The sequence below is a fragment of the Vigna radiata genome, chromosome 8 (genome assembly GCF_000741045.1).
Source record: "Vigna radiata var. radiata cultivar VC1973A chromosome 8, Vradiata_ver6, whole genome shotgun sequence".
NCBI lineage: Eukaryota > Viridiplantae > Streptophyta > Magnoliopsida > Fabales > Fabaceae > Vigna > Vigna radiata.
Genome location: NC_028358.1, coordinates 45645656 through 45669586, shown reverse-complemented (window position 1 = coordinate 45669586; position 23931 = coordinate 45645656). Strand labels below are relative to the sequence as shown.

Sequence of the window (23931 nt, the reverse complement as noted above, 5' to 3'; positions counted from 1 at the left end):
GGCTTGCATGGAGCATGCATGAATATGCTCAGTATGTGTACCGCATAGGTGATATATGGACGGGTAATTGTCAAATAAATTAAGCGACCAACAAATTGTCTATATATTGACGGGTCCTTTAATAATTCCCCTTCATCAAAAAGCTTTATATTTTGTTCCATGGGAAAATTCACAGGCTTAGCTCCAAGATACCCACCATCTTTAACAATTTCCAAAGCGTATTTCCTTTGTAATATGAAAATACCTTTCTTAGAACGAGAGACCTCAATACCCAAAAAAAATTTAAGATCACCCAAATATTTTATCCGAAATCGATTGTGTAGAAATTATTTAAGATTGTAACCATAGCTCCTTGTGCGTAATGCCTAACATAACGCCTTCCTCCTCCTCCTCCCACCAAAATTTATGAGTTAGAACCAAAATAAAGGTGAAGAAGAAAATCCTATGAAACCTACTTATAAGACACTCTAAGGCTAAGTATGTTTGAAAACAAAAAACAAAAAAAAAGTTTTTAATGGATTCATTATAGTGAATTGAGGATTAATTAAAGTTAAAGTAAATTTAATTGAATATTAGGTTCTATTTAAACGTCGTAAAAAAAAAACTAAATCGAACTAAGTTTACAAAATGAAAAAACCGTTTAAACATCTCAAAATTAAAAAGACCATTTTAAATAAAACAAATTAATAAAGTAACCAAAATAAATATTAAATTTTTATACCACTAAAAGTAGCATGAAGAAGAAAAATAAAATAATAGAAAAGAAAAGAAAAAAAAGATGAAAGAAAGAAAAGTAGAGATTAAATTTAACGTATAGGAGCCAATTGCAATAAATAATAATATAAACCCTTTTAAAATGGTTAGGGTCAATAAGCTTTTATTTGGTAGTCAAGGGTCATTAAGCTGTTTTTTTAGTGTAGTATACAGGCACATATAAAGATTGAAAACCCAGTTACAAATAACAAACAAATACTGCTGCAGTCTGAAAAGCCGCAAAATCAACACGCCTCTCTCCTCCATTTCCGTGCCTTGGTGCTTAGTTACGGAGAGAGATGAGGTGACCTACTCTCCGAACGGCGTAACGGACATCCGAAAAGGAGTCACGTGCCGAAGAAAAAGAAAAAGAAAAAAAGGGTCGGGCCAGTTGATGGCTTTAGAGCAGGAATTGTCGCTGGGTCAGAATACGAATACGAATTCGAATAGGAATCCGAACCCAGTTGATTGCGTGGATGTTCGGGGTGAGGGTGGAGACGAGGGAGGGAAAGCGCCGAGACTGCCTCGGTGGACGAGGCAAGAAATTCTGGTTCTGATACAGGGAAAGAGAGACGCCGAGAACAAGTTCAGGAGGGGCCGAACGGCCGGATTGCCATTAGGGTCGGGTCAGGTGGAGCCCAAATGGGCATCGGTCTCTTCCTACTGCAGAAAGCATGGAGTCAACAGAGGTCCGGTTCAGTGCCGGAAAAGGTGGAGCAATTTGGCCGGAGACTACAAGAAGATCAAAGAATGGGAATCTCAGATAAGAGAGGAGTCGGATTCCTTTTGGGTCATGAGAAACGATTTAAGGAGAGACCGGAAATTGCCCGGATTTTTTGACAAGGAAGTTTATGATATTCTCGATTCAGGCTCCCAAGGTCCGGCGTTGGCTCTCGCTCTTTCATCGCCTCCTTCAGTGACAGTAACGGTGTGCAAGGACATGCGCATGGACATGGACACCAAAAGAGGGTATGCACCTGCCCCTTCCTCAGCCTCAGACGCTGCCCCTGCCCCTGCCCCTGCCCCTGCTGAGCCTGAGGAGCCTCACCTCTACGATAGTAATCGGAGCGTGCCTGTTGAGGATGGTTTGTTTTCAGATTTCGAACAAGATGAAGTCTCTGCCAGTCCCGAGAAGAAGGACATTTTTCCGCCCTCCAACAGGGACTTCCCTGCTCCCATTCCTATATCAGGTTTAAATTTTATTCCATTCCATGTTTTCTAATTTCTCGTACGTCATTTTATTCCTTTTGCCTTTTCTGCACTCCACTCATGCTTTACTATCTTGTTTTTGCCACTTTGTCATCTATCTTCTTTACTTGCTTGCTCGCTTCTTGTCTTTTTCTTTTACCAATGATATTGCTGTGCTACTGTTACACGTCTGTCTCTTTTAAACATGGAAAAACTATAAGCACGTCACAATGTTTGATTGCTGTCTGGATCATTGCCAGCATATTTTCTTATCCTTTACGTAAAAGCAATATCAACCACTCCTCCGTGGATGCCAAGGGGAAGGTAATGTTCAATATAATACCACAGCTTTCATGACTGCTTTATCACATTTGTGTCATTGCTTCTGACTTCCTAAAGGCTTAAATATAATTTTGGTTTAGTATAGGAATCATTTTTCTCTCCCTAGTTTTTAATCAGCTTATTTTTTACGGAGACAACTTAATTAGTGAAATCTAAGCTTATTTTAAAATAGCTGACTTTTATGTTTGATTGATATTCTCCATAAGCACATGGAAGAGAATAAAATAAGAATGTAAAGTGAATCGAGTTTCTTTCGTAAGTTCAAATCAACTTATGCACTTAAGCTTTTGGAGAAGCTAAATGAGACAGCTAAGTTCATTAGTTGATTTTAGATGACTTCTAGTCATGAACATGATAGATGGTCTACCATGCACCAAAATTTGTAGCCCTTAGATTAATCTCAACCTTTCCCTTCAGTTTTCTCCATCAAAAATTATTTGTAGCAATATAAATAATTGTATGGTCCAAGACTCCACCTACAAACCGCTCCTTAATGTCAAAGCACCAGCTTGGTGGTTGGCCGATTAGCATTGTGAGCATTGCTACAGACAAGATCTCCGACATGCTAAAAAGTGCAACAAGAACTTTGACAAGGAAAAGGACATTGAGATGCTTTTGAACCCATCCATGACTATGTTTTTGACCAACTTGCATCCATTGAGAAGTTAACTACCAATGTGTTTTAGACCAACTTGTATCAATTGGGAAGTTAATTGACAATTTTCAGGAGGCTGCACATGTTCTAAAGTGGTGGAATTTGACGCTTGATGGTGAAGATGGAATCGATGTTGTTGTTCTTTTTAGATCGGCAATATTAGTTAGTAGTGTTTTGTTAGTAAGGAGAGTTGAACGCACAACATTTCCCACCTTCTCTTCCAACTTTACCTTTAAGCCAACCTTATGAGTCCCAAGATGTTGTTGGTGTTTCTAAGGGAAGTGATTTGGATATATGAAATATGTAGGAAAGGAGATGAAAACAGGGGAATCAAAACATTGCCACTGGAAATTAATGCCATGTTATGCCTCTATTACATTTCGGTTAATTATTGAATAGAAATTTTGAAGTGAGAGACTTAGCCTAAAAACAATGATGACTAAATGTGAGCAATTAAAATAAATAGAGGACCAAAGTCACACATAGACTCAAGTATGATACTAACAGTGAAATTAAGTCATTTTCAAATGAGAATATCCATTTTGCAAACATGCTGAGTTCATAATGTATGTCATAATTGATTGAAAATCACATGTACCTTCTTAAGATTTAAGACTCAAATGATATTGATAGTAATAGCATTTAGTTGTGGAATTATGTTTAGTTAAATTCCAACAATGTTTGGAGAACTTTTTAATAAATTATTTATAGAAGAAAATAAAAACGTTAAATGTTTCCAACTTTTGTTAAATTCATTTTAACTTCTGTAGAAGTTTCCTCATCTATTTTTTTTTTTTTTTTTTCAAAACTGATGTATAAATTGATTTTAACTTGTAGAAGTTTATAATTCATCTTGCTATCTATTTTTTTTTTTTTGGTTTTGAAGTACTTATTTTTTTTTTTCAAAACAGTCTTAATATTTAATTTGATTAGGCTTCTATGTGTAGTTCTTAGGACAACTTTCTCATTTAACCAATTATGACGTGTGGGCTCTAATTATAATTACTAATGCATGTTTAAGTAAGTCATACCACACTTAATGACAAACCCGAACACATGGAAGTTACTTCAATGACCTTTACTTTATCTCCAAAATATAATGAACACGAGGCTTTTAGACCTTTTGTCAATCAACTAAAATTCATGTGTCGCAACTTGCTACTGTTCGATTGAGTGGTAAACAATTATGCATGATAGTTAAGATGCAACTCTTTCTACTTAAGAATGAAACAATCGAATGCCACAATTTGATTCCACTTTACCTAAGTAACCTATGTCACAAGACAATTGATATATCCTGCAACAATCTCTCCCTCAACAATTTTCCTAATTGGAATCAAACTCTTTGATTGTGACTCGGTTCACCTATCCTACACCATGGAATAATTGTACAACTTAATCTCTCCCTAAACAATTATTCCATTTAGAATTAAACTTGTGACCTTAACTATGATTAGGGGTGGGCAAAATGCAGTTTAGTACACTGTACTATAAATAATTGCAGTTAACTATAAAATAGTTCAAGTGAACTGAACTGAACTAAAAAAACAGTTCAAAGAAATTGAACTGAACTAGTTTTTAGTTCAGTTATACTAGTACAATTCAGTAAACTGGTACAGAAAACATCAAGAGTAATACTAAACCCTGGCAGCAACTACACTGAAAACAGAAAAAAGGTAAACTAAAATAGTAAAAGCAACAAACTAAAACAGTATGCTAAAAACAACAGATCACTCTCCTCACATTTGAACTAAAACATTGAACTAAACATTTTTCTGCTAAAAACAGAAAAATCAGAAAAAAAAGAACAGCATCGAAACTGAAATGAAACTTGAATCCTAACATCTATAAAGTAGTACTAAGTATGAAACATATAAAAACCAGCAAAAACAAACTGTATAAATCTAGGTTGGGCTAAACTAAAAGGCAGGAAACTAAACTAATCTATATAACAATGACTTTCTCTCCAATTCTGTTGCAGCAGCAACACCTCATCTAGTGAAGGTTTCTGAATGTGTTGAATAAGAGGTGTATGAATATCAGCATCAACAATTGCAAAATCAGCACTTGAAAAATCAGCAACAACAACTGCTACATTATTGAGTTCAGAATGAACATTAAGAATCAGAACCAGAAGCATTAAAATCCACAACCATAACAACCTACACATGCTGATCTAAACAAAGGTTATAAGTTATTAACCACAACACAAGTATTATCCACATGCATTTAATAGTTCATGTCATCTAGTTCATTACAGACCCAAAATCTAACCATTTATATCACATTCTACTCTTCACATCATCTCTTTTTTATCATCACCCAACTAGCACATACATAACAGTTTAATTTGCATATAACTAGATAACCAAAGCAACATCAATGATCAGACTTATCAGTACCTGGTTAACACCTGATATTTAAATCAATAAGTTTAGATAGATAATTTTACAAAAAAGAGAAACTAAAACTAAATCATAATATTCCTGAAAAATTATCACAATATCTTATAACAATATGGCCATGAAAATGTAGCATACTGACACTAATAGTAAATATCTATTGAAGATGGACTTACATCAGTGTTTCTTTCTTGATTTTCAATCATCCAAATTAATAGCAGCACTTGAAGGTCTCACTTCATCTTGAGAGGTTATCTCTACAAAAATAAAATAAAATATTTCATAATTTTTGAACTCTTAAAATATAAATTAAAAAATATATAAATTTGTCATATAATCTCACCTTGCTCAAATTTATCAAGTTCTTTAGGATCCTCATCAAAAAGTATAGAGAAAGGTGTTCCTTTTAGCCAATCTTGTGTGCAAACAAGTACTTCCACTATTTTAGGCGTTAGACAACTACGATAAGGACTAACCACTCTTCCTCCTGTACTGAATGCACACTCTGATGCTACGGTAGAGATAGGAATGGCTAACACCTCTCGAGCCATATTCGCAAGGATGGGGAATCTAGTCGAGTTGACTTTCCACCAATGTAAAATATCAAACTCAATTGATTGTATATAAGGTTCAGGATCCTCTCTCAAATATTTATCAAGCTCTCATGTATAATCAAATCTACGTCCCGTAGCTCTTAAGGTAGAAATTCATGCAATGAGGATCATCGTTGAGATTCTTGTTGGCTACTTTGAGAACCCTCCTCAATACCTTGATATTGTTCATAAAGTGTTTTTAAGGATGACAATAATTTTGCTTTCAATTCACTGGCCATGCTAGATTCAAATAGGTAGTCAATGAAGTAATTAACAAAATCCAACTTATTCCTAGGGTCAAGCACAACAACAATCAATAATAAGATATTAATTCCATTAGAATTTCCCCAATACTTTTCATACTTGCCCTTCATCCTCATTGCCATCAGTTTTATGCTTACATCATCACTTTCAGAATATTGTCGAATCCTTTTACCAATTGCAAACACCTCTTTCATATACATATGACTAGTGACATAAGAAGAACCAGAAATGCGTAGGGTAGAGTCATAAAAGATCTTTAAAAATGGTAGAATAGACCTCGCATATTCCCAATCCTCTTCTAATGGCACACCACCATTACTTTTGGCCATTTCAATACCAAATTTCTTATCTTGCATATCTAGCAAGACAAAGGCATCTTTGTACTTCAAACTTGCCTCTAACATTAGGTAAGTTGAATTCCACCTGGTTTCAATATCAAGGCAAACAATACCTTTATAAGAAATTTCCTCTTGTTCAACACATGCCTTGAATCTAGCAAATCTAGCGGGAGAAGATTTCACATGTTTAACTGCACTCCGGATTTTTGAAATTGAATCTTTGATCTCTTTTAGGCCATCCTTCACAATCAAACTCAATATATGAGCACAACAACGCATATGAACATAATCGTCCTTTAAGACAAGACAATTCCAAGATAACATTCTTCTTTTGAGGTATTGGACCCCAACATCATTTGTTGTAGCATTATCCACGGTAATACTAAGGACTCGCTTCAACTCCCAATTATTCAAACAAGCCTCAACATGTTTACCAATGAGCTCTCCTGAATGTCCCGTTGTTTGAGAAAAATTCAAAATTTTCTTTTGAAGTTTCCAATCATTATCAATAAAGTGAGCTGTTAAACTCATGTAATTTAGGTTTTGGATTGAAGTCCATGTGTCTGTAGTTAAACAAACCCTCACATTGCTTTGACAGAAACATTTTCAACTTTGCTTTTTCCTCTTGATAGAGTTCCCATATTTCATGCCTCAATGTAGTACGGGATGGGACTTCAAATCGTGGTTGCAAGGACCATAAAAAGTCACGGAAGTCCTCGTTTTCCACAAATCGAAAAGGAAGCTCGGACTTCACAAACATCTTCACCAATTTCATTCGAGATGCATTTTGGTCAAATTTAGAAATAGTTGGTGAGGGGCTAACACTAACTTCTGTACTTGATGATAAAAGCTTTTGCCTTTTGAATGCTTCTCTATTAGGATTTTCTTTGCATCTCATCAAATGATTCCTCATCCCGCTTGTTCCACCCAAATATTTAATCAAATTACCACAATAATTGCATTTAGCCTTCTTCTCAGAATAAGGTTCTTCTTTAGTAAAATGTCCTCACACATCTGATCGACCTTTACTATTCTCAGTTGAGGATGAATCCATACAAAGAGGTAAATGATCCATTCTAGAAATATTAGTGCATCAACTACATTAACACATTAACAGATTATATTTCAAGAAATGCAATCAGAACTGATCAAATGCAATGGAATCACGAATTCATGTTGTGAACCAAGATTATGCATCAAAAACACTTGGAGTGATACACAAGAACTTTTGACAGCAAACAAGAAATGAGCACTTAAAATGAAATTCATCTATCTAAACTAACCCANCTTCCAATTATTGAAACCTATAAAATGAAATTAAAACCTTAACTAAGAATTTGATCAAGTATCTAAGGTGAAACGAAAGTAAATCACATGAGAGATAACTAGAAACATCAGCTAGAAGAATAAAATTATGAATGNAAATAAGGCCTTAAACTCTNCTCAACANAAAGACATTATAAATTATAAATTATCAAGTAGATCACTAGAAATTAAGCTACATAAAAAGGTTGAATGCAAAGGGAAGACCACCTTTTNAGCTTCTAATTAATCAAACAAACAAATAAGAATATCAAATAGAAAGTGATAATTACTTATTCAGGACCCATAATTACCGTGGCTCTTCAATAACAGTGGAGGCTTTTCTTCTTCAATAGCTTGAAAATCAGGATTAGATGGTGGATAATATTGAAATCCANTACTTTTGATTTATCATCATCAAAAGTCACCTGGAAATTAAGAGAGTTGTTAGATATCATTAAAAAGATTTTGTACTAAATTCTAATGGATGGATAAGTAGATACATATAAGTTCTAATGGCTTTAACTTCTTCAATCTATTTCAAGAAAGAAAAGTGAATAAACAGAAACTTGAAAGTGATTATAGAAAAAACTAGAAAGTTTATATAAACTAGAGAAAAAATTCTCGGCATCAACTATGATTCATACTAAAATGGTGAGACAGGGGAGTAATAAGTTTATACAAAATTAATGTGGATGAGAATATAAACAAACCAAAATAAATAACTTCTTCGGGATGAATTGAATTTACAATTGTAGTATTGAACAAAAGATTGAAATGAAGACCCACTTGAAACAAAGACCAAGAGATTGCTCCCCATCCTTAAAAACACGCTTAAAAGAGTCCTTGAAGACCAAATGACCAAAAATTTCAGATAGGACAATAAGGCTACCAATTTTTTCAACTGCAACTTTGATTTTTGCTACTCCAACCTATAGATTNAAATTTCAAAACAATAATGTCCATCAAANAGAAGAAGATGAAAATGAGCAGACTTCATAGTNCCCCGCAAAAACNTAAATTCCTTCGACCCCATTTGTAATAAAATCTATTATCACCAATGACTCCATTTGAAAATAGTATAGCGAAGAACATAAATTCATTTACCGAATCAGGTCCTTCTGTGCAATGACCACCAACCAAAGCAATGATCCTAGCCCCAATCTTGGGATTACAAGCACCAAGCAACACCACCGCTGCTACGCTCAACGCCACGTCGGTACACTGTGCAGGGCACTTCCCGGTCACTGGTTAATTTGCAAGCAGAAGGTGTTGAACTGTGTAGGGTTTTCGTTGGAGGAGATAGAGGTATTGAATTGTGTAGGGTTTTCGTTGAGAGAAAAGGGAAATGAGGACAGAGCAAACTTAAAAGATTAAAAACACAGTTCACCCCAATTAAAAAGTAAAAACACAGTTCACCCAGTTAAAAAAATAAAAACACAGTTCACCCCAGTTAACTGCTCTGAAAATAAAATAGGTTTAGTTTATTTAAACTGAACCAAAAATAGCGTATTTGGTTTTTTAGTAAAAATAGATCAATTTATTTTAAGAATAATACAGTGTAGTTCAGTACAATACAATTAATTTTGCCCAGCCCTAACTATGATATGAATGGTTAGATCGAACACTCACCATTATGCTTAGCTGATAGTCAGGACACAAGTCTTTCTACTTAAAAGCGTAACCGTTCAAACGTCATGATTTAATTGTGATTTGGTTCACATTATCTATTACAAGACAATTAATGCACCTTGCTACAGCTACCTTGTTCAATATCTAGACCACTGCTTTTGTTTCTGCTGCTGTTTGTGATTCCTGCAACAGCCTTAGAATAGAGTTGATTGGTTGCTTTTCAGTTTCCTATTTCTGAATTTGGAATTTCAATAATGCCAATATATAATTATTTCTTTGTGCTAAGTATCATTTACTCGTGTCCACTTTTTGGGGGATAATCATCCAACGTATGATTGCTTACTTAGAATGGTTCAGAATTTTTTTTTTTTTTGGAAAGCTGGCATATAAATCATGCATATGTACAATGTGAATTAGATCAAGGTTCGTCACATATAGGTAAATGATGTCAACTTGTATAATCGCAGAAGTAATGCTGCTTTATAACTCCTTCGCTCCTCCACAAGTCATTGGATATTAAATTCTGCCGAGCAATTTTTTGAAAGGTCCAAATTCTTTACATGCCTCATATGGTACAAGTGACTCTTGAACTGTTAATGTTTCAGAGGCATGCTATTCATAATTAGCAAATTCCTCGATAAAATCGTTCCTTGAGCTCCGTGAAATAGCCTAAGATGATCAGATAACTGCCTCCCAGCCACCGATTGTGTGATTTTAAACCTTTTAGCTTTAGCTTCTTATAATAAACTTAGAAATAAAGTTACTGGTTTAACAATGATAACGTTGAGGACTTAACTGATTTTTGACTATACATTTAATTTGTTTAAACGTTCTCTTTTTCCGTAGGTGTGACTAACGAGAAACAGTCTACTCCAAATCCAGAAATGGGTTCTACCTCTCAAGGAGAGCGGAAAAGGAAGCGATTATCAACTGAAGGAGGGGAGGAAACTTTGCAAATTCATTTAATTGATGTCTTAGAAAGAAATGGCAAGATGCTAAGTGCTCAACTTGAAGCGCAGAATATAAATTTCCAGTTGGATCGTGAGCAGCGGAAAATCAATGGTAGTAATTTGGTTGCCGTGCTTGATAAGCTTGCAGATGCTTTAGGGAGAATCGCTGATAAATTATAGCGCAAGAGCAATCAGAATACAGTGTACATAACAGTTGAAGTCCGGTAGATAATTGGGTTACTGTTATTTATCACAGGATGTCATCTAGAGGATGACTGCCACACTTTTTCTCACTTCGTTTTCCTTTATGGATATGCCATTATTTTTGTGGTTTATTACTGCCATTTTAGGATTTTACGCACACATTTGTACTACCTCTCCTCTCTCTCTTACTGCTATGTTAATATACGAATCTTTCCCAGGGACGACATTTCATATTTAGATTCATTTTTATTTTCATGAATGGCTCATAATTTATTTGTTCCTATGGCTCACAGGGTCTTCTTTAATATTTGGCCATCTTTGTCTAGGTATTGTTTTCTATTTGCTGGAATAGCTCTCCACAAACTTTTGAGTTTAGAAGATGATCATCATCATGAAGATCATAAGGAGCCACAAGCACTTCTTTATGGACCATTTTCGGCTGCAACAGAGCACACATCTAACCTCGGTTTATGCACAGATCGTATAACCCCAAATTCGTGGGACGAATTGGTAAGCAACTTAATATAACTTAAAATAATATTAAAAAATTAGTAGTTATTATTCTTAAAAAGAGAATTACATTAATATATATATATATATATATATATATATATATATATATATATATATATATATATATATATATATATAATGATAGGATAAAATAATAAGGTATAATAAAATAAAGAGTTAAAATAATAACTTATGATTTTATCCTATAATCAACATAAGTAAAATACCAATTAAATAATAATAAGATAAAGTAGAAATTATATTTAAATGAGTTTTTTTTTTTATTAAAATTGTGTATAGTTTTCTACTTTTTGAATTTGTATTTATATTTTTTACAAATTATGAAAGTTATAAGAATATTATATTTTATTAATACAAGTACCTTTTGTATTACAAAATATATATAGTATTTTAAAATAATAACTTATAAGCGAAAAAGAAGATATTAGAAAATTTACTACGTGATCTCTTATTTTCCATAGAGATAAGTAAAAGTAAAGTCATCTCTTATCGGATTCATTTCCAAACAATTAAATTATTTTTCAAAATCTCTTTTAAAGGATTAGATAACTATGATTTCTTGTTTCGAATAAGAATATGTAGGACCTATGATTAATTTTTGTTTAATAAAAAAAATATTTCTTATTCTTTTTGTACTGGTGTATTACTATTTTTGGAGAAAGTTAAAACATTTTAAAAATCATATTAACTTTGCACATTTAATTGAGGTTTAAATCTATTTTTGGTCCCTAAGTTATGAGCGGATGTTCAGTTTAGTTTCCGCTCCGCTATAAAAAATGTATCAAATGATGTTTATGGTCAAAGTACAAAGAGCAATCTAAAGTGTTGTTATTATTAAGAAACAAATCAGAACAATATAAAGATGTAACAGTTGTTAAGAAACAACAAAAAACAATCAGAGCAATATAAAGATGTAGCAGTTGTTAAGAAACAACAAAAAACAATGTTATTGCATAACTGACTTTCGAACCTAAGAATCTTATTTTTGCAAACTATGTTTTATTTACATGAGTTTAACAATATAAATTAGACAAGACTTTCCATACACTAATTAGAGGACTATAATAAAAAATATTATACGAATCATTTCATACATTGATTGGATCATAATAAAAAAAATTTAGACAAGTTGAGAATTACATTGATTAAATGAGTCTATTGATGTATTAATTAGACGAATCACTCGTATATTTATTAGATGACTTTAACAATATACATTAGACAAGATATTTCACACACAAAATTAAATAACTTTATTAATACACATTAGACAAGTTTTTCCATTCCGTAGAAAAATGAATTTTACAATACTCATCAACTCATACCCTAATTATATGAGTATACTAAAAAATATTAGTCATTTGACATTGGTAATTTACCTTTTTTATTTATATTTATTTTTCTGCTACATGTGCATACAAGCTTTTTTATTCTTTCATCTATTTTAATTTTAAATGTCTTAAAAATGGAAATACATTTTTATAATATTTTTATTCTTAATTTTACCTTTTTATAATTTCTAATTACATCATCAGTTAATACATAAATAAAGAATAACAAGTATTAATTCTTATATATATATATATATATATATATATATATATAATGATACATTGATAACATTTTTTTGACAACATTTTAACATCACCTACATGTCATTCTGTGATTGGTCCAAAATTACTCCACAATCAATAATAATAATCATAAACACCAACATGGACCAATAACAGAATGACACATGTTAAAATGTTGTCAAAGTATCATTATCATATATATATATATATATATATATATATATATATATATATATATATATATATATATATATATATATATATAAATTGTTTACTGTCATATAATTTTTTTTTTCAAAAAATTTATATCACTGTTTCATCCATTTTACTTGTTTTTAAACCAATATACCATAAAGTTAAGTTATTTTAAATATTTATCTTTTTATTTTAATTTTAAACTTATTTGTCCTAAAAACAAAAATATATTTTTATGCTATTTTTCTCATTCTTAGATTTATCTATACAAGAATTAGACGATTCTAACAACATACATTAGACAAGTCTATTTATAGATATTATACAAGTTTATTAAAACATATTAGACGACTATCCATTCTATGATTATACATTAGACAAGTGTGCATATACCGATTAGATGAGTTTAACAACACATTAAATGAGTTTAACATTACACATTAGACCAAATTATTCATACATTACTTTATACTTTTAGCCACTCTACTCCACATATTTATACATATCCTTTATATTTTTAAAGATTTTACTCTGTATTTTTAAGATACTCATTACACAAGTATGAATATACATTTATTAGAAGTGTCTAGCAATACAAGTTGTACGAGTATGTCCATATACCAATTAGATAAGTCTAATAGTACATATTAGACGAGTTTGACAATACACATTAGACGAGTTTATCCATAAACTAATTAGATGAATATAGCAAAAAATCTACATAAGTTTAGCCATATACATTAAATGGGATTGTCCATACATTAATCAAAGGGTTATATAAAAAAAATATTACATTAGTCATTTCATACATTGATTAAACGAGAATAAAAAAATGATTAAATAAGTTTAGAAATATATTGATTAAATGAGTATAGAAAAAATTAGACAAGTCAATTGATGTATTAATTAGACGAGTTTAACAATACATTAGACCAATCACTAATATATTGATTAGATGACTTTAACAATATACATTAGAAAAAACTTTTCACACCCAAATTAGAAGTGTCTATTATATTAATATACATTAAACAAGTATGTTCTTTCACTAATTAAATGATCTTGCCATATACATTACATGAGTCTATCCATATATTGATTATATGAGTATAACGAAAAATATTTGACAAATTTAACCATACACATTAGAGGAGTTTTTTATACATTAATTAGACGAGTGTAACAAAAAATATCACGAGTCATTTCATACACTAATTAGATGAGTTTAAGAATACACAACAAATGAGTTTAATCATACACTGATTAGATAAATCTTGCAATGCATGTCAGATAAGTTTGCTCATGCACTAATTAGACAAATATAACAACATACATTAGACAACTTTATTCATACACTTATTTGATAAGTCTATTAATACCAAATAGATGACTCTATCCATTATCTGATTATACGAGTTTTACAATATATAGTAAACAAATTTGTCTAGATATTGATTAGACAAGTTTAACCATATATAATAGACAAGTGATATTGATTAAACAATTCTAACAATACATTAAACGACTTTATTAATGCATTAATTATATAAATCTAATAATACACATTAGATAAGTTTATTGATACTTAACAAATCACTCTACATGTTTATGTATATCTTTCGTATATTTAGATAATCTTCTTTATATTTTTGCACATGTATATGTATTTTTACAACTAAAAATAATTTTTCATGTTGATTATATACAAAACTTAATTATAAATTTATAAATACTTATTATTTCTTTTTCTCAATTTCTAAATATTTTTTAATAAAGATATAAACAAACATCAAACCGCTAAACACGGATTAAAACTAGTTTTTATAAACTAAAATGAAATCCCCAGCATCCACGTGTGCTTCCATAATAGGTTAAGAAAAGGAATGGAAGGTGGAAAAAAGGAAAAATGGTTTATTACCCAACCAAGCTTTTCTTATACTAATTTGTATGTCTGTGAGGAGAAACAACTGGAAGCTCTTATAGATAGAAAAGCTTGTATAAAAGGGGTGGGGACAAGTGGTGGCAGTGGAGGAGATATGATATGTAAAGCATTCACTTGATGCTTTTAAGCCCTGTACTCTTGATTTTAGCAAGTGAAATAAGATATAATATTAGTTTCATGTTTACATCTTTCTTACCTTTCTGTGGTATTCTTTTCTAATACCCTTCACCTATAGATGAGGTTTTCTTTGATTATTATTCTGACAGGTTATCACTGCTAATTATGCCATCAAAAGTGGAAAAGGATCACTGCTAATTATCACTCCTAAATTCAATCACAATAACAGTCACTATACCTGGAGCTAACAGAAAGAATAAACTCATTTAAACACAGTGGAAGGTGATACTCTCCAGAAGATAAACTTCAGAATTCATATGCATAAATCAGTAAATCTCCCAAGCAAATTTTGCACACATTTACAGTTAAGTTCACTTTCGTGCAATAGTTAAGTCTTGATCAACTTCCTTTCTGGATGCTTCCCATAGTCGATGTTCAATCCCCAGTTTCCTCAGCTCGGAAAGTCCTTGCTCAACTGGAATTTAAAAAATCCACTTAAGTAATAGAGAGCTAATTTTCTCAATAATACTAAGCAAAAATTGATCCCTTAGCCAACATTGTCAATGGAGGAAAAATTAAAGCATATCTACTAAGTGCTTAAGTGAAGACTGACAAAATAGGAGAAAAGGCACGAAAAATAATTGGGTATAAAAAACATAAGGCACGAGAAAAGAACAGTTAGCTATGTTTTCAAGCACATTGAAGCATTTTGATGTGTAATGATGTGTAATGATGTGTCCGAAATAAGGACGCCCCATTATAAACATGTAAACAAAGAAGACTCTCCCCTACCTTGTCATTAACCAATCTAGACTCTAGGCCTACCAGCTGAGACTTGTTGCATGTAATGAGTGTAATTCAACATGTACCACGTGATTAGTAGCAAGGCATTGACTCGAGAAATATTTTACTGGTGACAATAACAGGACAATTTCCTACGTAACTATAGGAGAATAATTCAAATTTCCAAACTAATGTAAAGTGAGTGGAAATTTAGAGGTACATTGTATAAGCTATTGGACTGTCCTTCACTACCATCAGGAGGGAGGGGTAAGTTAGTTGGATAAGTAAAACTCACTAGTGTCATTAATGACCGAAGTCATGGTCCTTTGCTATAAAGGGTCATGTAAAGAAAGAAGATATCACCCAACCCGAAGATTGGGTCTTGTAATGAGAAGGGTAATCCGAAGTTAATCCACAAAACTTGCAATCTTACTTGAGATAATAACTACTTTCAAGATATTCCCGTTGATGAAGGCAAGAGCTGTCAGGCCATGTTAAATTGCTCTCTTTTGCTATTTCTAACAGTGATAATTTTCAATGTGCATTAGATTTTTCCCCATCACAAACCAAATAGTAAAATACTGGATTGAAACATCCACGTGTACTACATAGTAATTAATTAAAACAAAAATTCTAAAGGCTACCATCAACAGCATCATGTGATGTAGGTGAATGCCCACTCCGACCAATCCAAAACTGAAGACGTTCTTTGGCTCTTTCCTCCTCTATACCATGAACCTTGGCTCTTCTCCAAAAATATGTCAGCCAAGCCTGTCCACGAAGAGTAAATTCACATAGAAGGCAGCATGTTTCACTAATACAAAGCACACATTTCTAGTAAAACAGAGAACCGTGAGAGTAAATGTCATCACTGCTTACAGATCCAAACTAGATGCAAGCCACTAACATTACGAGGAAGTGAATCATTAAAAAGTACATGCTACAAAAATTAAAATCAAAGAATGGTGTAATCTAGAATCTAGAAAAGCATGCCTTCTCATAGCGAAGAAATAAATTACAGTGTAATATACAAACATTTCAAGAAGCTGATAATGTGATAAAGGGCATAAATAGTTCATAAGAGAACGGAATACCTCCTTGAAAAGAACATCTTCAGACTCCTCTGGACTTAATTCTACATAAAAAACAAAATATTTAGCATAGCTTCAACTTTTCATTTGCATTTTTGCACAAAAGGGACAATGCATAGCTATTTCAGCTAATACTAGGGGGGAGAAAACTTACCAAAGGCTTCCATAAACTTAGGGTCCCCCGGTGATTTAATATCTGGCATGGTAAAAAATGTACAGAATGTTATTTGGAATGCAGAATTCATCAAACTAGGTTCAAGAACCAAACAAACTAACAGGAGAAGATTTTTCTCCATAGGTTGTCTTAGAATGATCTATGAAGATGATTCAACCAATTGGATCATAGAAAATCCTAAAGAACAAATGAACATGAAAATGGGTTTCAAACTCATTGAAACAATTGAAGAACACAATCATATAAGCAAAGCAATTGTATATACGAACAAGGTTGCAGAATTAAAAGACAACATATAAAAGAAATAATGAATTGAAAAGATTAGATTAATATGAAAGAAAGAAAGAAGATTTTATTCAATTGATTAATGGATCTATCATTCCCAGTTTCATGTGAGACATGAAATCATTAAGTGGAAAGACCTTTGGTAAACAAATCCGCTAACTGAAGCCCAAATAGGACATAAGAAGTAGTGATAAAGCCAATATCCAATTTCTCTCTAATAAAGTGTGGATATCTCTGTGTTTGATCATATCATGTTGAATCAGATTGTGACCAATGCTAATAGCTGACTTATTATCACAAAAAAGAATCATAGGCTCTTCACATGCCACTTTAATATTGTCTAGAATAATTCTCAATCATAACAATTCATACACCCCATGTGCCATAGCTAGGAATTCAGCCCCTACAGTAGACCTTGCAACAACATTTGTTTCTTACTTCTCCAAGTCACCAAATTTCCACCCAAGAACAATCGATTCTCTAATCTAATTATGTAACTGGATTTTACTAGCACCTTCACAAGCTCCTTAATCTTTCTTTTGGTTATCCTTATTTCGTATTCATTATTTTCTTCTTGAATTCTTTTCTTTTATCCTAGCCCCAACTTTTGTAACCACTCTTCCTTGAATAGCCTACTCCTCACCATGATGTGCGGGATTTTTTCCTTTGAGGAAATCTTTACAACCTAGGCTTACAATGGTGTTGATCGGGTTGGTTGCCAAATTCTACTGCATGGTGGTGCATTTGTTTTAGGAGATGCATACTTCATGGGAATGTAAGAAACAAAATACAAATCTTCCACTGAACCTAGATATTTTGCTATGTCATCTACATGATTTGAGAATGAGGTCGCACAATCTTTTAGTGGAGGTTTGGCTTTTTTTTCTATCTGATCCTATTCTTTATGTTGATAATACAAGTTCCACTCAAGTGCAACAAATTTCATGTTTCATAATGCACCGAATATATAGAAATAGATTGTCATTATATAAGAGAAGCCTTAGCTAGCCGAGTTACCCCTCTTCCGTATATTTATGCAGCTCTTAAAGAGGTTGATATCTTAACCAACACTATGGCTGAACAATGACATTAGCTACTTTTTGGCAAATTGCGAAATTCCATACCCTTTATGTTGTGATAATTATTTTTAATTAGAAATTACAATTGTACAACACATATCTTTCTGTTAGGCTGTCATAGTCTTTAATTAAATGTTATATTTCAATAATTACTATATAATTAGATGTTACAGTTTCTTATAAATGTTGTGCTGTAAATATAAAGCTTTTATTGGCTACTTAACAAGAATGGTCTTAAGTTAGCAGCAGATCAATACTTTCCTAAATAGTATTCCTGATTTTTTTATGGTTCTTATGATTTTCTGAAACTCTAGTCATCCCAATCCTTGCACAAAGTTTTGCATGTTCCCAAATTGACTAGCAATCTTATCCATATACATTGTGATAGGTTTCTGCTAAAGAAACCTGATCTATCTCCAACTAACACGTGCAAGAAACGGTTCAAGAACTCTGCATAACCTCTTCTCTTATTATTCACCCAGAAAGAATACAAGAAATCAGGGTAATATGGGAGCCTAACCTCCCCCAACAAGGATAACAAATCCTGTTTAGAATACACTAATAGTCAAAAAGTGTTTTCTCTTATTACTTCCAGCTATTTATACAGATGTAAGTCCCGCCCTTCCTAACTGTCTAAACAGTTAGGCCAACTAACATCAACTAACATTTACTAACATTTCTTCCTCCTCACATACACTCTCAACATCCTATCACATTGGCTCACACAAAATTTGAATTGTGTATTGACCATTTTCCGTTTTCATTGTGTCTTCTAGGACCTTGTTGGGGGAAGGAAGACTGGACCTGCTAGAGAGCAGAGTAGGTGCTACTTCTTTTAGCATATGAAGATTGATGGTGTACTTGGAAAATGGTGGTGTCTTCTAGTCAACAAGCAAACTCTGAAACTTCACCATGCTAAGTCCTTATTTCTTCATTTCAAAAGTGTCGGTTAAGTCTTTTCACTATGATATTTGTCAATTTCCAAAACACCATAATGCAACATTTCCTCCTGGTCGTAATAAAAGTCATGCACTTTTGAACTTGTGCATTCTTATGTGTGGTGACCTATTAATGACTCTACACACGGGGCTATGTGGTTTGTGAGATCAATTGGTGACTGTACTATTGTGACATGATTGTCTTTTGAAGAATAAATATAAGGTTTGTTGAATATTTGTCTATTTCCTCCCTCTTTTTAAAATCAATATGGAAAGTTTAATAAGAGAGTTCGATCTAATGATGATACAAAATATGTCAATCTAATGACATTATTCAAGAGCTAAGTTGTGTTAATCTTTCAACAAAATGTGTTTTAGTGGTTTTTAAAATGCTTCTCTTCAATCTATCATTCAAGAGTTATGTAAGCACGGGATAACAAGAATAGTGATAGCAGTAACAATACATACCCGAGACTAATTGTTGAGCAGAATTTGGACGCCACTGTTCAGCTAATGCTTGCATAATTGCATCATCCTCAACCTTTTACAGGAAGGTAACAAAAATTACTAAGATGACTGAATTTTCCATAACAATATATTTAAGTCATGTAAAATATTTCTGAAAACCTTTAAAGAAGCAAGCTCTTTCAATCCCATTTCAACAGAAAGCATACTTTCAATATTTCCTTCTCCAGTAAGATCATTTAAGTCAGGAACAAGTTTGCTCCTCTTCTCGATTGCATCATCACCTGTTTAAAATCATAACAATCATCTCTGGAATTCACGTAATGAAAATCATCACTGTAAAGAAAATATATAACATAGAGCATAGATTTGCCCTACTATGCAGCAAACTAATATGAACTGTACAGTCCAAATCTGTATTTCATGCCTTTTTCCCAGCATTCGTCCTTTGCCTTTTGTCCAGCAGAAACAACGACCTCAAATGGAAGAGGGGCTAAGGATGACCAAAGTTCATACTTCGAAACTGCAACATCTGCACAGATGCCTATAACCATGGAAGAAGTTACACTACATGGAATTATTTACTTATCTAGATCAGCTGAATTCAAACTTGATATATAGAAAAAGTATAGTTCTATATGCATGCAATCATACAAAAATCATAAAACTCATTAAAAGCTTCAGTAATGTATTCCAGTGCAGTTGAGATGTTTTTGCCTCTCACCAGAAGAAAAGCAAAAAAAGGACGATATAGCTTGGTTTATTTTGTAGCTACATACCAATGTGTTAACTTAACATCACTCTATTGATTAATGATAATACTAACATGCTTAAATGCTGAAAGAACTATAATATAGAACTGTGAAAGCTTATTCAGGTTCTGTCAAAAGTGACTGACATATAGAACCAATTGATAATAAAATGATTCAATAGTCATGTCCACAAGAAATACAATAATGCTTCTCCCTAAAGAAAAGTTAAAACAGACAGTAGCGTACCATATTTTGCAGCTAAACCCCAATAACGAGCAANCCAACACCTCTTTAGAACAACTTCTTCCTGACAAGAAAGTAATTATATATAACAAGTTTTCTAAGTAATTCACAAATACCAATGAACTCCTACTACCGTGGAAATATGTACCATTTCTTTCTGAGTTAATATCATTCTTTGAGTCATTGATCGAAGAGCTTTTACTTCAGATTCAGCTCCATTAAGCTGTCTCACTGCAGCCTCAGTCTCAACTTTTGCATTCTGTTTCAGAAGAAAAAAATTAAACGTATATAGCAGCCTGTGTTGAAAATGTTAAAAAAGTGGCATATTCACCTCAATTTCAGCCTGTAGAGATGTGATTTCCTTATCAACTCCATCCTTTGAGCCTTTGGCATTCTTAAGTGCAGCCTGTGAAATAAAAAGCTTTGCTGAAAGAATTTTCACAAGGGGATTAAGCAAGAAATGGAATACCAAACTATTTTGCTAAACAATATCTTGATTCCCCTTGATGGTATAAATCAACTATGTTCAGAGTTTGTACAACATGCAGCTCAAGAGTTCAATTTATTACCACCACACTACCTCTCTTTGACGCAATGCTGCTTCCTTTCTGCAATTCAGTAATAAGGGAATGTCATACACCGTACTAAGCGAATGAAAACCCATTTGCAACAGTTTTAACTTTAACTCACACACCTGCTCAAGAGTTTGGCTTCCAAAGATACACCTTCTCCGAGGGAAGCAACCTACAGAGTCAGATGAAAAATTATAAACTGCACATGAAAGAAATCTCGTGGACACATACACTCATGTATAAACATAAATATCTAAGCCAAGTAATAAAATTTCAAAACTAAAAAGGAAAGTTCAATTAACTAGAGAGAAACTCTTAAAACATGGACTAAAGGTAGTTACTACTGGGCCTAAGATCACATTCTTTTAGTAGATTACAATAACCAACTAGGTGCACAGATACAACCCAATCCAGCGAGGTAAAAATGGTGATTTATGCTAAACAATAGACAGAATCTGAGATCAAAAGCAATAGGGAATTCTTAATCAGAAGCAGCGTAATAAGCAAGTATGAATTAGGGACTCTTAATGTATCAACCAAGAACAAGGAGACAACAACTCAGAAGGCCATTATCAAATGTGGAACCTAGAGTACTGTGTACCAAAAATTAAAAAAAGCCAGCACCTGCTTCTCAAGCTCCCTAACTCTGGCCTCTGATTCCTTGCATCTCTCTTCCTCGAGTCTAAGCTGCATGGTAGAAAAGCTTGAATACTTACGAATGATGTGAGTTCAGAACAAAGTCGACCGTAGTACCTTGTCTAAAATAATTTCATTATCTTCCTGCAGCATATCAACCTGCAGGTAGAGCAGAGATTTGTTTAAGTGAATTTAGAAGGGCGAGGGCCTCAGAAATTAACACGTGGAATTCTGTTTCATTGAAAGTTAGAAACACGAAAAAAAGAATTGGAAAGAGAAGTAATTAACCTCATCGCGAAGTACAGAAGCCTCACGCTGATGTCCTGAATCTTTTGGTAGAACGAGTCCAGTATCAAACGGAAACCTGAAAATTTAATGGAATCCGGAATTGTAATTGTAGTTTAGGGGGTGGAAAGGCAGGCATTACTCTACACATACACACTCACATAAAAGGAAGCAGCAGTATGAAAAAACAATGTGGGAAGGGGTAGGCATTGTATGAATCTATTAGTTATAGAATAAGATATGACCTAAACGGGAAGAAATGCGAAGGGAATGAGAATTTACCTTTTATCTTTGGGCTTATTATTAAGGATGGGAGGGTCTAAGGAAGGAACAGAAGCTGGAGTTTTGAGGCTTGACGGTGGTCTGTTAGTAGCAGGTGGAGTTGGTGCTGCTGCGCGAAGATACATTGATTCTTCCGGGAGGTTTCGAGGTACCTGATTAAGTTAGGAGGTGAGTAAGGAAAGGAAGTCAGCTAATGATGGATGGGATAAATGTGGAGTGGAATGGGAAGAATCGGACCGCGGCAGGAGATGGCGATCTGAGAGCGGCAGTGGACTTAGCAGAGTTCCTGGAGAGAGATAGAGGTGGGGGAGCAGTGTAGCGAAAACCTAGATCTTCGCCGTCGTCGTCTTCGTCGTCGACGGCGGCAGTCTGAGAAGCCATGACCTGAGCGAGGCGCTGAGCAGCGGCTTTGGCAGCAACATTCTGAGTCCTTTTGACGGTCGAAATTCCAGTTGCAGTGAGGGTGAGAGAGGAAGAACGAGAGTGGCCATTACGTGAGTGTGATGGCGACGACATCACATTCCCAGATTCACTGCTCCATTTCCGCTCCATCTCTCTTTCTCCTTTACCCTTTGCAAATTGATGTCTGTTCACTCCTGGTTAGTCGGTCAGTACTTCTACTAGTACTGCTTCAATGTCAATGCTTGTCACTCACCATTTTGGTCCACTCTTTTCTTTTTCCTTTTAAAATTCAATAACCGTTACTAATTTTATATCATTTTCCTCAATTTCCTTATTATGTTATAATTATTCAGCTAAAATTACACTAAAGATAATAAATTAACAATTACTACTTTTAATTCCTTATTCTTTGAAGAAGAATGAGATAAAGATGATGCTCTATGTATATTCACTTATTTTTAAAACAAAATGTTGAAAGACATAATTTGAATTTTAACTTTTTATTTTATTTTAAATTTACTACTCAAGTTAATTTGATGATAGATACATTTAATTTGTATTAAGGAATCACTGACATATTTTCTTTATTGTATTTATGAAAATAAATAAAAAATTATTTCCTTTATATTAATATGCATTTAATAATTAGCATCTATTTTTTCAATGTATCTATTTCTTGTTTTTTTTTTTTTTGAGGAAGAGACTTCAGTTTAGAAGAAATTACAGAGGTGTTGAAAAAAGAAAAAAATGCTTAAGATTCATCAATAAAAATAATTATACTATAAATTTTGTATTGGTATTTTGTACAGAATTTGTTCACATCTAAGATGAATTTGATAAAGTGTGAATGAGGAGAGGGGACAGGAAAACTACAGTGGTGTTGTTTATTTATAGGAATGTAGAAGTGAAAATAAATGAATTTAAAGTACAGATTTATTAAAATTTGTGAAAGATTTAA

At 33.0% G+C, this 23931-nt stretch overlaps 3 protein-coding genes across 6 annotated transcripts; 2 read left to right on the top strand and 1 right to left on the bottom strand.

Annotated features, from left to right (window-relative positions):
• Positions 1-843: 843 nt before the first annotated feature.
• On the top strand, positions 844-10906 carry LOC106771947 (trihelix transcription factor ASR3-like). Of its 3 annotated transcripts, none has more exons than XM_022785865.1 (3): positions 844-1943; positions 2202-2265; positions 2701-3410. In XM_022785865.1, the coding sequence occupies exons 1-3, from the start codon at positions 1148-1150 to the stop codon at positions 2732-2734; spliced, it is 894 nt and encodes a 297-aa protein (XP_022641586.1). In that variant the 5' UTR covers positions 844-1147; the 3' UTR covers positions 2735-3410. The 3 variants fall into 3 exon arrangements, with proteins under 3 accessions (XP_022641586.1, XP_022641587.1, XP_014513508.1); XM_022785866.1 differs by lacking the exon at positions 2701-3410 and adding an exon at positions 9937-9970 and having other exon boundaries at positions 845-1943; XM_014658022.2 differs by lacking the exons at positions 2202-2265; positions 2701-3410 and adding an exon at positions 10316-10906 and having other exon boundaries at positions 852-1943.
• On the top strand, positions 10864-19790 carry LOC106771948. 2 transcript variants are annotated; one of them, XM_014658024.2, is made up of 2 exons: positions 10864-11133; positions 19175-19790. In XM_014658024.2, the coding sequence occupies exons 1-2, from the start codon at positions 10882-10884 to the stop codon at positions 19235-19237; spliced, it is 315 nt and encodes a 104-aa protein (XP_014513510.1). In that variant the 5' UTR covers positions 10864-10881; the 3' UTR covers positions 19238-19790. The 2 variants fall into 2 exon arrangements, with proteins under 2 accessions (XP_014513510.1, XP_014513509.1); XM_014658023.2 differs by lacking the exon at positions 19175-19790 and adding an exon at positions 15135-15263.
• On the bottom strand, positions 15225-23232 carry LOC106771946 (coiled-coil domain-containing protein SCD2). Its single transcript, XM_014658020.2, has 17 exons — positions 22809-23232; positions 22572-22723; positions 22293-22368; positions 22122-22163; positions 21993-22055; positions 21491-21540; positions 21377-21404; positions 21128-21202; positions 20945-21055; positions 20800-20860; positions 20229-20345; positions 19964-20085; positions 19805-19877; positions 17014-17055; positions 16863-16903; positions 16413-16539; positions 15225-15460 (listed from the first exon to the last, which is right to left on the bottom strand). Exons 1-17 carry the CDS (start codon positions 23121-23123, stop codon positions 15357-15359), a joined length of 1599 nt encoding a protein of 532 aa, XP_014513506.1. The 5' UTR covers positions 23124-23232; the 3' UTR covers positions 15225-15356.
• Between the last annotated feature and the right edge of the window lie 699 nt (positions 23233-23931).